This window comes from Trichoderma reesei (genome assembly GCF_000167675.1).
Source record: "Trichoderma reesei QM6a unplaced genomic scaffold TRIREscaffold_5, whole genome shotgun sequence".
In the NCBI taxonomy this organism is placed as follows: Eukaryota; Fungi; Ascomycota; class Sordariomycetes; order Hypocreales; family Hypocreaceae; genus Trichoderma; species Trichoderma reesei.
Window position 1 is genome coordinate 1,159,672 of NW_006711152.1, and position 15,468 is coordinate 1,175,139.

Here is a 15,468-nt window from a genome sequence, read left to right on the forward strand (position 1 = left end):
GTGAATAAGGTATTTGCTGGATGAGCCTTCATCCCCAAAGGTCAAGGTATCGCCATTTATCCGGCCACTGCCCCATCCCGCACGTCCTGCTTATTATATCCCATGCGAACGTGTCGCCCATGCAATGGTGGGAGCACGAACCCTCCCCAGTTCGGGCACCCACCATCAAAGCATGAATACCTAATGAGAAGACGCACCTCATTTGCCTGCTTATCATCTCGTCAATCCTCGACTCCAGCAAGGGATGCAGAAACTGGGCCCAGATACTTTACAATGCTTCTTGTATTTGATCGACAAATACTAGTGTTTTGAGGGGACCATCGGATATGACATCCGCTTCATGTGTCCGGAGGACGCCTTCATCTCCACCCATCCTTATCATTCTCATAGAACGCACTCGGGTGCTCCGGTAGTATTATACAACTCGTCTATTACGCATACAGAGTAGAAAGAAAAAGGTGTAACCCAACGCACAACCAGTTGATGCTCTCACTGTGCCAGACCTGCCGTTCAAAGATGGGGTATATGTCGCAAACAAACAAAAGAGAAAAGCAAGAAACAAACTGGGTGAAACGGACAAAGAAAACAAAAGAGGGGTTGAAGAATGCATCAAGAGGGTACCCGGCCAGCTTAGACTTCGTAGAAATAGTCCTCGTCCAGTCCCTCTCGACTGGGCACGATGCCGCCTCCAAGAGGGACTTCGTCCATCCTCACATTGAGCAGCCGAATCTTTAGCCCGTATCCGCAGACCAGATTGACCAGCTTGCTCGTCTCGGCCGTGATGGGCGCCTGGTTCAAAATCATCAACATGCCGTCTAGCCACTCCGAGGCCACGCTATGGCTCGTCGGCCAGAGGGACAGGATGGGCTGTTCCTTTGCGTCTCCGCCAGCAGCTCCGTCGGCTGGGCTCACGAAGCTGTATATCGTAATCTTGGTCGTCGACTTTTCTGCACCGCCGGCCAGGTTTTGAATCGTCGCACCGCTGGCCGTCGTCTTGGAGTCGTCGTTGGACGCGGAGACGTTGGACACCACGGAGCTGATGGTTGTGAGATCAATCTTCTCCGACAGACTGTTCAGGCCCGGATCTTGCGCCATCTGCTCCTCAAAGTCGGTATAGTGCAAGAAGCGGCGATTGTGCGACAACTTGGCGAATCTCCAGGGCTTGTTCTCCCCCGTCTCATCTCTCTGTGACGCTGGCCGATGGAACCAAGCGCCTTGGAGAAGGCACCGCACTCTCTGCTCCTTGACAAACTGCAGAGCTTCCTGCTTCAAAACGTCCCGCACCTGGTGAAGATGCTTGCCCCAGGTTTCCTCAAAGGACATCTCAAGCAGGTCCATCTGCAGCTCCCGAAGTCTAGCTACATCGTACTCCAGTAGATCGTCTTCCACCTCTGCAATGTCGCAAGTTCGAGGACACTGGCCGGCAACCCGCTCTATCAGGATGCGCACCAGCTCCGCCACCTTGTCAAAGTCTTCGGCTACGGCACCTGTGGCTTTCCAGATGCGAAAGAAGCTGTGGAGCCCGGCCGAGTGCAGACGAGGCCACTGCAGCAGCAGAGGCCGAAACACCCGGTCGTAGTCTTTGGTCTCGACTCCCTGGTATCCCTTGGTGTCCTCCACGTCTGCCTTGTCCACATCAAAGTGCTCGTAGAGCATCATCGTCACAGCCAAGCTCGCTCGGGCTACGGGGCACCGCTCATGCATCGGCCTCGAGGCTTGCTCCAACAGCAGCTTCTGGAACCGGTCCTCATGTTTGCGCACGTAGTCTGTCAGATCCATCAGGCCCAGATATCCAGCCACGTCAAAGTCCTGCGCGGGGCTCTCCGTCTCGAAGCCAAGCCTCCTCCATTTCTCAGGACTGTGCTTCCTATCCTGCCTCGTGGCTGTCGTGTCGCCCGATCCCTCTCTGACATGGCCGTTGGTCGTGGATCGGTCTGGCGCGCTCGAAAGGTGCAGGCTCTTGAGCGAGCGTCTGTGTTCGGGTCGCTCCAAATCCACCCGCACGTCTCTCCACTTCCGGATGATGACCTTGGTCAGGTTCTGAAACTCCATGGCAGGGTGCGCCAGGTCCTGCAGCCCGGTGCCCTGCATCAGCTTGTAAACCGCTCTGATCAGGCCAAGGTCTTGTAGCCGCTTCATGAGCTTGGGCCACTCCTCGCCAGCGGCCTTGCCCGTCCCGCTGGCCATGACGCTCTTGTTCGAGAGCGAGTCCCGGATCAGCGCGTTGACCAGCATGAGCGCATTGGCACAGAGGGCGTGGTCGGCGCTGTTGAGCTGCTGCACGACGACGTCGAAGAACTGCGGGTACACGGCGACGGCCGGCTTGAGCGCCCGGAAGCCAAACGCTGCCGCTCCCTGATCGCGGCTCGGAGGCTCGGGGCCGCTCGACTGCGAATGCCCGACCAGGGCGACGAGAATCGACATTGCGCCCCGAAGGATGTTAACCAGGGGGTTCGTGACGATGAGTTCCACCACGCGCTCGACCAATTCGCTGGCCGTCGGGCCCTCGAAGATGTCCCATCCCATGTCGACCTCGAGCAGCCTCGTCAGGCTCTGCAGCGCATAGGCCAGCGTGTTGCCGCCGGAGCTCATGATGAGGCGGCGCAGGATGACGAGGCCGCCGGAGGAGATGAAGACGTCGGCGAAGGAGGGGTCGTTGATGGACGACTGCAGCTTGAAGACGGCCATCTTACGGGCCGCATCTTCGGGGCTCGCCAAGCGAGAGAGAAGCGCGGGGATGTCTGCTTGGTCCATGGCGCAGATTCGGGGAGGTTTATCTGGGGAAGACGAAGAGGGGGAGGAGGAGGAGGAGGAGACAAGACAAGAGGGACAGGAGAGAAGAAGATCGGATTCACCAAACGCACGTGTCTTGGTGATGGTGCGACGATGATGTAGTATGCATTGCTCTGCTGCTGGCTGGCCGCAAGATGTTCGCAAGCGAGTGTATGATCCGGGGGAGAATCAGCGACTCGCGACGGCCGCTCGAGGACGGTGAAAAGGCTCTGGCGAGGCGTCGAGGCTCTCCAGCGTCAGGGGATATGATTAAAGGCATGGCCCAATCGAGCCTAGCCCTGTGATGGCTTTCTGCAGGTCCCCCAGCTTAGTGCCACTTGCCGCAAGGCGCGCGTCGGGCGCGTTTCTGCAGCAGCCCCTTCCAAAAGCGATGGAGCGGGTAATACGGCAGGCGCTGTAAGTCGGTGCATTTGTGTAAGGTAGGTAGACGGTGAGGGAAGACTTGAGCTTGATGTACCTAGCCAGTGATAGATAATAGTAGTATCTGAGCTGCTATATAACAGTTATAACAGTTTGCATGTGATTAATGCTTAAAGTACAGTCTGTTGGTGATTATAAATTCTGTTGCCCGAATCCTGGAGTCGATATCCAGGAACAACAAGCTTCCAGTGCATAGCACCTTACTCGTACAGGCAATCTGCGGCTGATTCCAGGTGGGTCGAACAACTTCCACATGGGAACACCCCCTTCAGCCACGCACGTGACTCAGCCTCGCCTCCCCATGTCTGTGGCGTAATGATCCGAGCTTCTTTAGCCCATGGATTCTTTCCAATCAACCCATCAAGCCAGAAAATCCCCCATATCATCACCATCACCAATCGAACCAAACCGAACAAAGACGATTTAAAAAAAAACATACAAAACCTATTACAACCGAATTCTTCACATCTACATACGCAACCATGGCCAATTTCCTCGCGTCCATCTTCGGCACCGAGCTCGACAAAGTCAACTGCTCCTTCTACTTCAAAATCGGCGCCTGCCGCCACGGCGACCGCTGCTCGCGCAAGCACGTCAAGCCCTCGTACAGCCAAACCATCCTCATGCCCAACCTGTACCAGAACCCGGCCTACGACCCCAAGAACAGGATGAACGCCTCGCAGCTGCAGAACCACTTTGACGCCTTTTACGAGGACATTTGGTGCGAGCTGTGCAAGTACGGCGAGCTCGAGGAACTCGTCGTCTGCGACAACAACAATGACCGTACGTTTTTTTTTCCCTTCCTTCCTTCCTCCCTCCCATTCTCCCTCTCTCTCTCTCTCTCTCTCTCTCTCTCTCACTTGACAAGTTTTCATGGCAATGGAAATGCTAACGCGATGGTTTTCCGCAGACCTCATCGGCAACGTCTACGCCCGCTTCAAATACGAAGACTCCGCCTCCGCCGCCTGCGAGGCCCTCAACAGCCGCTGGTACGCCGCCCGCCCCATCTACTGCGAGCTCTCCCCCGTCACCGACTTCCGCGAGGCCTGCTGCCGCCTCAACTCGGGCGAGGGCTGCGTCCGCGGCGGCTTCTGCAACTTCATCCACCGCAAGAACCCCTCCGAGGAGCTCGACCGCGAGCTCACCCTCAGCACCAAGAAGTGGCTCAAGATGCGCGGCCGCGACGAACGCAGCCAGAGCAGGTCGCCCACCCCCGAGCCCAGCAGGAGGAGGTTCTGAAATGCGATTGTCGAGAGTGATCAAATATTGAGAGGAAGAAAAGAATGAAAGGGAGAAGAGCAAGATTTACGCGCGTTTTGATGTGTTTTCATGCATTTGTTTTGGGATTCAGGGATAATTAGGGACATGTATACTCTTGCGCTCGAGGTTTGGCGTTCCGGTGGGCATCTTGTCATCTTGTAGAGCAAGGGTAATTCGAAAGTCGTCACAGTCAAAAGAGGTCTACAATTTGTACCAAGTAGGTATCGAGTATTCTACAAAGAAACCAAAAGATCTGATACGACATAATTGATATGTATATATATATAACATGCCAGCCCTCCCGCCGTTTGCAGTCCCGTCGCATAATGTATGTCCGTGTTGAAACCCAAGAAACCTGCTCCCGCAAACGGAAAATCAAGCACAATGCGTGATGAAGCGCCCATGTATATCGTAGCCTGGCCAGATGTTTGCGCCGTTACTCTGTCAGGATATTTTCCTACCCGCCTAGCCAATGATGAAACCCCCCAGATTTTCGTGCTTTACACAACCTCCTTTTTCATCCAAGCGAAACCATTACTTTACAGCAGGTCACCACCATCAGCCGGCAGGTCCTTCTTCATATCCTGGGCAAAGTCGATCAAGGGCCCTTCTGCCGGCTTGCCCGTCGCGGCGAGCATGCGCTCGATCTCGTCTGGTGACTTGGCGGCCGGTGCGGGAGCTTCATCGTTGCCAAAGTCAATCAGGCTGTCCTCCCCTTTGGGCTTTTCGGCCACAGGCTCCGCAGGCTGAGCGGGCCCCTGGGTCACCTTGGACGAAGATGCTGGCGGTGGAATCGCAGGCCCCTTGTTCAATGTCTGACCGGCCACGATGGGGTAAATGGCGAGTATCTGCTCCGTCTGCTTCTCGGGAGGTGCTGTAGGATCGCTGTGGGGTGTTAGCTGCTTGACCGAAGCAAAGGTGTTCAACTTGCGAGGACCACATTAGACATACATGTTGGCATTGATGATCCACTCCAAACTTTCCTCGCCTTCCTCAGGCTCTCCAGGCCCGCTCCTAACCGCTCGGAAGAGCCGCGGAACCCATTCGATATTCTCCTGGGCCCTGAGGGCAGCCTCCTCGCGCTGCCGGTCCTCAATCTTTGTCTTTTCGTCCGTGGCTAGCTCGTGGTTGCGCTCCTTGACAGCCTTGGCCGTCTTTTCCCACAGTCGCTGGGATTCCCGCTCTTCCTGCTCCGAGATGGGCCGTGAGAGCGGCGGGCTTGGCTTTGCCTTGTGGGCATCGAAGAACATTTCTCGTTGGCCCGTCTATGATTTGTCAAGGTCAGCAAAGTTGCGCCAATATCCAAGCATGAGCAACTCACCCTCATGTCCTTGATGAACATCTCCTCGCTCCAGAGACCGGAAAGCTCATACAGCACTTCGCCGGTGCTTTCCCTCTTGATGACACCGCCAATAGCATTGTAGGTGCCTCCAACCCAGCCTTTTGTTTTGAAGTCAATGTCGGCGGTCAGATCGAGCTCGGGACACCGTACGAAGCTATGGTCGCCAAGCTCGTACTTCATCTTGCCGAATAGGATTCCTCGCGCATACATGTTGGGCTGTGTCAAGATGCTGTGCCAATGTTAGCAGCCAGAACTGCCGCGTCGACCACAGTGGAGGGGGGTGTTTGACTGACTATTGCTCTCCTTTGGCCTTGTTGCTGCCCCGATTCAGGATGGAGAGGAAAGCAATGCCTTCCATCAAACTGGCAGCAGAGTTGCCCAGGAATCTACTTCGGGGCTTGAGCGTTCCGTCAATTCGAATGTGGTGATGGGGCGCCATGTAAAAGTAACTCGACTTGGGAGGGTGATGTGAGGTCTGCTCGGAGATGTAGTAGGCGCGCTTGTTGTCTTCAAGGTCCCAGTAGCAGGAGAAGATCTCGCCCAGGATCGGATTCAGCGGCTTCTTGACTCCCCTAGTGCTCGATTAGCCAGATGCACCTCCTTATGCCGGAACGAACGGGGCACGTACGGTGGCCGGATGTGCCAGCCGCTCAAGTAAAACTTGACAACGGATACGAATCGCTCGGTCGGGTCGTCGATGGTGGGGATGTGCAGGAGCATCTCGGGATGGCACATGAAGCTGCAAGCCGGTCAGCACAGGTGCCAAGGGGAACGGTAGCCAGCAGGACAAGTCGGCTGCGGAATGCATACTTTGTTATCCTCTCCAGCATGCTTCGGGGCTCGAGAATAAAGGTAGGCAGGACGACGCGACTGAGGTCCGCGCCGGGGCGCAGTTGGGAAATGATGTGCGAGAGAACTGCAGCGCTGGTGAGCCTGACGAACTCTTTCCTTGTTCCATTTCCACCATATTCCTCATCCTCCTGCTTTTTTCTCTCTGATACTCCGGCGGGCGATGTCGGCGAGGCAAGGCAGCAGCATCATAAGCCGAGCCCAGCACCCCGATGACATCGTCATGCCAAGCGTCATCTTCCCCCTCCCCCGCCATTCTGGTGTTGCGCAGCTTACCATTGCCCTGATCCGGCTCCATCACCTGGGTATCGTCATCGTTGTCGATCTTGCCTTCGTCGACGGAGGATCGATTGCCTGCGGGTTGCGCGAACCAGTTGGTTAACATTTTGCAAAAGCCGGAGTAGGTTTTTTTTTTTTGTCTTGCGCCAAAGGTAAGGTAGTTGAAAGGTGCAGGTCGCCAAGTGCCGAGTCAACGCCTCGAGCTCAGCTAAGGCGAGGTAGGGTGTAGGTAGGTAGGTAGGTAGGTAGTAATAGGGTGACGGAAGGGAGGACGAAGATGAGTGGGCGTTGTAGGGCTAGTCTCCCGGATAGGGAAAGGTAAAAAGCTGGAGAATGGAAACCGAAAAAAGGGTCTCTTTTGATCTCTGTGCCTTGCACTCGTCGTCTCCTAGACAGGGGCCGGGTATAAGGGTAAAAGGGCAAAGAGGAAGAGTGAGACGAAGTCATCCAGGTGTGAAAGGGCCGAAGCGGAAGGGGGGGGGCAAAAGGGCGAGACTCACTGCCAGCCGTCGAGGCTCTGCTCCTCCGGGGGTGGGCTAGCACGGACGAGAGCCCCATGGCCCGAAATTAAGCAGTAGGTAAGGGTAGCTGTTGAGCTTTGGGGGGTGAAAAGACAACTGCAGGCAGAACAATTCCAGAGGCTGGCGGCGCCCCTCTGTCTTGCCAGTAGTAATGAGAAGCGCAGGGAATTAAGAGAGTAAGCTGAGCAGAGGCCAGGACGGGAGAAAGTAGGGCTCGTATATGAGATGAGACGCTGTCGCAGCAGCCGCGGTATGCAAATTCCAGAAGGAGGCTATTGCAGGTCAGAAACAGGCCGAATCGCCAACAAGTCCGAGAATGTCTGCTCGGGGCTTGTATCCGTGCTGTCGGGTGGGCGCAAAGCAAGCAGCTTTAAAGAGGGTGGCGGAGCGGTTAACTATGGATTGGGGGAGGACTGACGTAGGTTGTGCTGGGGGGGGCGGGCGTGGGCTTTAGAGGTTTTCGAGGTCCGTCGGCTGCCGTGGGAACGATCAGGTAATAGTCAAGTGAGGCTTTGCAGGTGGGAACGGCGAAGGGGGCGGAATGACCAGGTTCGAGTAGGTGAGGTGAGGTATGGGCTCCGAGTCCGCGGGTCCGGGAGAGTGAGTGAGTGAGGAAGCGCTTAGTAGCAGATAGAGCGAGAAGAAGAGGGAAGCGAAGAGAAGTGAGGGCAGGAAAACGAAGCGGAGGAAGAGAGAGAGACGAGAAGCTGCCTATGTACACCGAGCTACGCCCTATAAAGGTACCTTCCTTGGTTGAGAACCAGGGCAGGGTGCCTCTTCTCTCAAGGTTCCAGCCGTGCTACAGTACCTACAGTACATGCAGAAGCCAAAGTAGCCGGTGAGTGATGAGCTCCAGCTGTTCTACTGCAACAGTTTGCTAACAAGATGTATTAGCATTTCTACTTTATTGGCCTGCAGGGGATGCTGGAGCCGGCGGCTTCATCCAGATATGTACGAGGGATCGGAACGTCGACAGCAGATCGGAGAGACCTGTCAGGGTCTTTGCAGTCTGCACACCTACAAGGACTCTAGTATCAACCACCACCAGTAACCAACCAACCGAACACAGATTGAGGCCCCTCTGATGATGCCACGAGGGCCAGACAATGGGCGGCGGCAAAAAGTCGCAGCCAGGACAAACAAACAGGTTGATCGAGAGCCAAGCCACATGTCAATACTATTCCACGCCTTACAACAAAAGTATCCAGTACCTGGAGCAAAAACTGCAGTGTCACATGCAAATTACGTACTTTCTACATACGTAGCTCCGCGATCCCCCGATGACGTTGCCGCTAGAGCTTTGTCACAAGCGCAAAAAAAAAAAAAAAAAAGAAAATGAGACAAATCAGCTTTGCTGGATCTGGTCGGAGCGACGAATCAACTCTTTTTGGGTGCTGGAAATCTTGATTACCTTATCTCAGCGGAACAAACTCCTGCAGATTCAAGTTTATGGACACACGGCAGCCATTGTCGCGAAACAGTTTTACTTGAAAAACTGCATGCATTGCATCTGCTGTCGAGTACTTGACTACTTCTGCTGTTAAAAGTACTACCTATGTAGGTACCTAGTAGGTATGAGGTAGGTAAGGTACCTTACTATTGCCTGCTAATGCGGCGCCATACAACCACAGCTCCTCCCAGATGCAGCATCGTGCCAATGTACCTACATGACCGCCCCTATGGCTGCATCATCCGCATCTCAACAAAGAACACAACGCGATGCTACTGTACCCCCATCAGCGGGTAGACAAAGATACCGTTACAGAGTGCTAGTATTGCCCTCTGTATGATTCCATGTCCTTTATACCCTGCCCCCCTAATAGCAGTTCAGCAGCAAAACATCAGCAGTCCAGACAAGCCCATCAGCCGCCAACAGAGAGAATCATCATTGGATCTTACAAGCACCTACTTACCGGATAACCGCGACAGCGCACAATATACCTAGCTCCCCCCAACAAAACCCTCGACCCCCCAAGTATCCCGACCTCTTTTTCTTCCTCGCCTTACATGTGATTCTCCCCTTATCCATCGATTCTTCATAGCTCGCACTCCAAACAGCAAGCAGGTGAATCTTCTTCGTACGTAAGGGCATGCAGTAATAAGACGAAAAGAGAGGAAAAGGGACGAGGACCCCCCTTTCGGCCACGGAACTCTCGCCGAGCCGCCGGTCCCCCAGCATTCGAAGCAGGCTTCTCGGAGTCGCTATAAACTCCGCCGACTCGTTCTTCTCGAAAAACATTGTGCCCCAAACGAGATAGAAGGTGCCTTAGCCTTGTGTAAAACGTACCACGCCAGCCCGCCGCTCCCGAAGTCAATGCCATTCACAACACATGAACATGCATCACATACAGCTTGCCGCCACAGAGACTCCATCTATCTAGTTGGCCTAACAAACCAATTTCTCAGAATCGGGAAAAGATACCTCGGAAAAGCAACATATATGTTTCCTGACTTGTTTCCTCCTGCACAAGATGGTGAGGGAAGATTTAGGAAAAATCGCCACCTGCGGTTTGTTCCGAGCTGACTACGCCGTACCTAGCATCATACCCCGTCTTCCGGTTGACGGAGAACCCCCAACTGCCGGGGCAGGGAACCTCTTTCTATACAAGGGGGGAATGGATGTGGCGCTCTCACAAGGCCGTCGACCTGCCGATGCATGTCTTGTAGTCAGTCACTGCTACATATAGAATCCCTGATCGTGGCATCTCAACCGTTCCCATTCTTCTAGTTTGCCTGCACCCTTCTTTCGAAAAGCATACAGATCTAAACAAAGGACAAGACCCAACATAGAAAGAAAGATCTCTAGATATACACAACATCCTAGAGCCATCAAGGCTGGACCTATGCCGCACTTTAACAGGAGACGATGTGGGAATATGGGTGTTAAAACAGGGGGTGGTGGTGGTGGTAATTCTCGAGGCGCTCTCAGCCAATGCTTCGCAAGACAACAAAGAAAAATACATCCATCGCTAAATCCGACTCTGCTCTTTCTTTTTTTCTTTTTTCAATATCAGATCAATGCTCTCGCCCTTCCTTTTTCCTTCATCTTGGGTATTCTCATATGCGCTTCCCCCCTCGCCTGAAGCGTCGGGCTGCTTTGCTCTGACCGGTTGATAACCTGACCTGACCAATGGCTGTCTTCTTTTTCTTACGATCAACATCCTCGGCATCTCTCACTTGTGGCTCCTCTTGCGTGGCGTATCTGGCCCCTATTCCGCCCTTTCAACCTCCTCACGGCCTTAGATCACAATGCCAACAATGGGCCCCAAACTCCAGTACGCCAGAGGCAGTTACGCCAGAGAGCACGGTTGAGAACATGCCGCTCAAATGGATTGCAGACTGTAGGCAAGGCGGCTGGCAGTCGCGGCGCAGCCACTGATCATGCACATCATTGTCGAAAAATGGGAAGTTTCCATGTACGTATCCGCATCAACGGCTGTCCCTTCATTTCATTCGTGAGATTCTCGAAGAACCCTTGATGGGGGCTGGAAGAACTTGAGCGAGACGGTCCCGGTCTATCTTCATTGTCAGCAACTACTCAATTGCGCACTCCATGGGGGGAGTCACAAGAAAAATAGGATGGGACTGAAAGAAATATTTCTTGTGAGTGCAGAGAGCTTACCTTCTTCGGTCTCAAACATGATGGAGATGTCGTCGTGCTCGCCCGGTAGGTCCGGAAGATCCAGGCAGACAAAGGCCATGTCATCGTAGTCCCCGTCCTTGTCGGCCGGCAGCCGCGGCAGCGGAAACTTGGCATCGACGAACCGAATACCCGACTTGCTGCCTCTGTGGAAGGCCTCGTACAGATCAGTGCCCTTGAGCACGAAATTCATGCAGTGACCGTGGCTAAAGTCCTCAAAGAACGCCAACAGCTGCAGCTGCTTGTCCTCCTGCTTAATGACCTGGATCCTGGTGTATCCCGCCTCCCACTTCTTGTGAATGGGCACAACCATGCGACGCCGCGCAATGGCAAACGTGACCGCCAGCGCGTCGAAAATGACCTCGAAGCCAAAGACTGCGTACTGGAAGGCGTGGAGGTCCTTGAGGTTGTTGAACTCGATGGACCGGATCGTCTGGTTCTGCCTGATGAGCTGCAGCGAGTCGTACATGTTCCGCGGCACGTCCTTGCCCACCTGCGACTCGGCAATGGCAATCGTCATGTCCTGCTGGGGCTGGCGGAGGAGCTTGAGCACCTTGGCGTTGCTGACCTCCAAGCGCATCCGCAGCTCCCCGGGCTCGACGTTGATCCTGTCGGTGATGGTGCCGTACTGATGCTCCAGGATGATCCTCAGCCTGTCTGCGAGCACGGTGGGGGCCGCATCTCCCTCGGGGCCGTACTCGTCGTTGACCACCCTGCCTGCCTTCCACTGCAGCCGGCTGAAGGGCGACATGCCAAGCGGCTCGCGAAGGCTTTGGGCAATGGTAACGGAGGTGACCGGTACGTCGGTAAAGACCTTCTCGCCAGGCTCAATGGACGTTCCGGTAAGCAGCGAGTGGAAGCGGGCGCGTTCCTTTTCGTCGCCAAAGACCATGACCATGCGGCCCTTTTGCCGACCATTCTCAAACTTGACTGAAAAGGCGGGCAGGTCTCCTTCGGCCCTGAAGAAGCCAAACTGCACTGGCAGCGGTGGGGGGTAGGTGTGAGACACTCCGCACGCCGTTCTTGTCTTTGGTCCTGTGACGACGGCAATGCGGAAGCCGGTATGCCAGCATCGCTGTCCTTGCGGCCCGTTGTCCTTGCGCAGCTTTTCAAAGAGGGCTACGTCGCAAGAGCTAATGGGTTCCTTGGGAAATGCTCGGGAGTTGGGGTCCGCGTCCAGGTACTGGAAAGACCGGAGCGTGTTTCGAAACACGACCTGCTCATCGGGTCGCGGCTGGAGCGTTTGCTGGAGCTTCGCGGCGTAGTCGTACATGTTGTAGAGCATTCTGTAGTCACTCTGCGTCAGCTGCACGCCCAGTTTGAAGCCGCGGGGCAGACGCAGGTCAAAAGAAGACGAATCGGGCCTCCAGCGGATGTCCTCCCAGCTGGGCCCGCCTTTGGTCGTTCGGTCCTGGATTGGCAGCTGGATGTTGCCGTCCTGGCTTGAAATCACAAAGATGAGTCCGTTCTGCTTGGTCGGCCGGACCAGGGACAGCATGCAGGGGAAGCGCAGCTGCTTGTTCTCCCTCCCTTGCTCCATGAGGAACACCTCGGCCGGCAGTCTGCCGTAGCAAAACGTTTCAGCCGTGTCGCCAACCGGGAAGGCATCCAGCAGCTCGAGGTAGCTCATGGGGTGCTGCATCGCCGTCAGACCGCCGCCCCAATTGCCCGTCAGCAGGGCGACCATGTCCTGGCTCAGGGGGGGATATTCCACCCAGATGGACTTGTCAATGGTCTGCGGCAGCACGGCGTCTTCGGGTGGCAGGATCTGGTTTCGCTTCATCGAGACGGCCAGCTTCGTCAGGGCCGTCACCACGCTTTTGGCCACGTCAGCGACCTCGGGGTCGGGCTCCAGCCCCTGAGATTCAATGAGGTCGGGTAGGACTTCCTGGCAGAGCCAGTAGGACTTGGCCAGATTAGAGTGCGCCTGTTGCCGGTCCAGCTCGAGCTGCATCTGCGACTGGGGAGAAGTAGGTCGGTCGCGAATAGCGGCCTCCAGGCCCATCCTACCCTTCAGAAACCACCACAGGCTTCCTCGTGCAAGCTGCGATTGAGAGCAGGATGAGAGGGTCCGTACTTGCTCGGCGTGCAGGCGAAACAGCGCGAACAAGTGCCTGCTTCTGGCTATAAACGTCTTGAGAGCCTCGGAGCCGGCCACCGCGTCGGTGACTCGCACCGAGAGCGCTCTCGAGGCCATCGAAGGGGGAGCGCGCGGCTGCGAGCTGTCGCTTGGGCGTCGAGGAGTGTCACGCAGAGGCGTTGACGAGGTTTGAGTGCTCGGCGACGGGTAGTTGCCGGAGTTGTTAGACATGGAGGTGACCGGGCTGTAGTCGGCCGTCGGCCTGGCCTGGGCTTCGGGAGACGTAGGCTCTGGAGAATCGTTTAGCTCGCGGGATGGGGGCAGCTTCCTCTCGCCCCAGTCGTGCTCAGAAGCAGCGCTGGCGGTGCGGGCAGCCTTGGCAAAGGCCCTTCCCTCGGCCAGCGCCATCTGCGCCTGGTGAATCTCGATGAAGGACTTTCTGTTTTCATCAGTGTTGTTGCTCGACACTCCCAGGAGGCCAGAGGACTGCTGGTTCCTGCCAGGGTTCTGCGGCTGCAGCTGGGACGAATTGGTCCTCGTCTTTGGCAGGGGCTTTGGCTCGGGCTCGGGGCTGTAGATGGACGAGAAGCCGGTCTGGGTTCGAGATATGGGCTTCGGTACGAAGTCGTCCTGCGAGGACAGGTCGCTGTTGGAGTACGAGGGCAAGCTCGGGGACGGCCTGGGGCGGGCCTGGGGCGGTGTCGGCGGGGGAGGCTGCTTGCGCTCCGCCTTCCTCCTCGATATCTCCATGGTGGGCACCTCGGACTCGTCACCGCCCTCGCCGATGACTTCGATGTGCGTCTCATTGAACCTGACTGTGAGGCCGCGTCTGCTCGGCCGTGGGCTTCGCCTTGGGGATCGGACATCGTTGCCGGCGCCTGGGGCTTGGCCGCGGTTCTGCTGGGACTGCTGCTGCTGCGCCTGGGGGAAGCGCGGGATGCTGGTGTCGAGCTTGGGCAGCGACAGCGAGACCTGGGGCGACTGCGACGGCGGCGGGTGCGAGATGCTGAGGGTGTCGAGCGAGCTGTGCAGGAAGGCGTCGACGGACGCGGCGTTGGCGCCATCGTCAACCTTGCGGTCCTTGCCAAACAGCTTGCCCATCAAGCGGCCGCGCTTCTTCCTGGAGTCGCCCTCCTCGGCGGTGACGAACGACTGTGTGCTCTCCATTGCTGGCTGCGTGTTGTCGGCTGGCGATGCCCTGGGAGAAGCTGTGTTTCTTTCAGCCCGCCGATCTGCTGTCGTCTCTTGTTCCTTGCGTCTGTATGTCTGCTGTATGTCTGATCGTTTCTCTCTCTGTCTCCCTCTTCTCTCCGTCTCCTGGAAATGCTGGGCGCACTTGGCGAGGCGGTTGGCCCCCCTCCCCTCGTCACCGGCTCTGGAAAAACACTGGCAGCGAGGAGTCTGACTCCCCGTGCGCGACCAGTTGTGTTGCGGCTAGCGGTGCTCAATGCTTGGCTATCTCAGGTGCAAAGAGGACGAAAGCTGCAGAGCGGATGTTGTTGTTTTGTTCCTGGCTGGCTGCCAGCATACCTTATGCAGAAGAGGTGCAGGCCTGCCCGCTTAGCATGGGGCGGGAATGTGGTGTAGATTTGGGGGAGATTGCTGTGCCAGCTCGCCTTTTGGGACAAGCAACTTCGGCACAGGTGATGGATGGGTGATGGTACAACCCACCAGCCCTTTTTTTGTTTGTCCGCAGGGAAACGGCAGCAGAATGCCAGCGGCGGCTCCAGTAAAGATACAAGGACCTACGAGGACAGAACAGAGCACGACAGGCAACGCGCAGCAGCTGGCAGCAGCAGGTTATTGGGATTTACTGCCGCAGCCGCAGGCTATGTCGTCACGAGGGAAGCCAATTGGCCTTGATCGGCGTCTCCAGGGAATGACAAGGAAGTTTCAGAGCGTTCAAGACGGCTAGACCACGGCGCCGCAACCCACAGCCCTTCCATGGGAGATGGAGACCCTTATCACGGAACCCAGGGGTGCAAGCTGTGGTATGTATGTACTCGTACTATCACCTATTGTACTACTTGAGCTTCAGGGTCCCTCGTGGCTTCAAGTTGAGCACCTAAGTAGGTACACTACCTAGGAGGCATTGCAGCTAAACGGTTGATACTCGTACCCTAGGTACCCAAGCATAAACGGGCCTCGTATTTCTCAGCTCTGCAGTTCCATCTTTTACGGTACTATCGTCGTCTCTCCAGTGACACTCACCAGACAGACTCCTCGAGCTGGGCTGTGCCTTTCATCATCTCTCTCTCTCTCTCCCCCTCCTCGCACAAGCGCC

The 15,468-nt window shown here is 56.0% G+C and overlaps 4 protein-coding genes across 4 annotated transcripts; 1 reads left to right on the forward strand and 3 right to left on the reverse strand.

Annotated features, from left to right (window-relative positions):
- Window positions 1–630: 630 nt before the first annotated feature.
- TRIREDRAFT_76491 (uncharacterized protein) lies at window positions 631–2,754 on the reverse strand (the record flags this gene model as incomplete). Its single annotated transcript, XM_006963868.1, has 1 exon — window positions 631–2,754. One exon carries the CDS (start codon window positions 2,752–2,754, stop codon window positions 631–633), a length of 2,124 nt encoding a protein of 707 aa, XP_006963930.1.
- Window positions 2,755–3,695: 941 nt separating this feature from the next.
- TRIREDRAFT_58405 (uncharacterized protein) lies at window positions 3,696–4,452 on the forward strand (the record flags this gene model as incomplete). Its single annotated transcript, XM_006963673.1, has 2 exons — window positions 3,696–3,996; window positions 4,124–4,452. The coding sequence occupies 2 exons, from the start codon at window positions 3,696–3,698 to the stop codon at window positions 4,450–4,452; spliced, it is 630 nt and encodes a 209-aa protein (XP_006963735.1).
- A 962-nt stretch (window positions 4,453–5,414) lies between these two features.
- On the reverse strand, window positions 5,415–7,049 carry TRIREDRAFT_58612 (uncharacterized protein; the record flags this gene model as incomplete). The annotated part of the gene is made up of 6 exons (XM_006963869.1): window positions 5,415–5,738; window positions 5,795–6,044; window positions 6,109–6,387; window positions 6,444–6,554; window positions 6,626–6,731; window positions 6,941–7,049. 6 exons carry the CDS (start codon window positions 7,047–7,049, stop codon window positions 5,415–5,417), a joined length of 1,179 nt encoding a protein of 392 aa, XP_006963931.1.
- A 3,859-nt stretch (window positions 7,050–10,908) lies between these two features.
- Window positions 10,909–11,855, reverse strand: TRIREDRAFT_58442 (uncharacterized protein; the record flags this gene model as incomplete). Its single annotated transcript, XM_006963870.1, has 2 exons — window positions 10,909–10,979; window positions 11,087–11,855. 2 exons carry the CDS (start codon window positions 11,853–11,855, stop codon window positions 10,909–10,911), a joined length of 840 nt encoding a protein of 279 aa, XP_006963932.1.
- Between the last annotated feature and the right edge of the window lie 3,613 nt (window positions 11,856–15,468).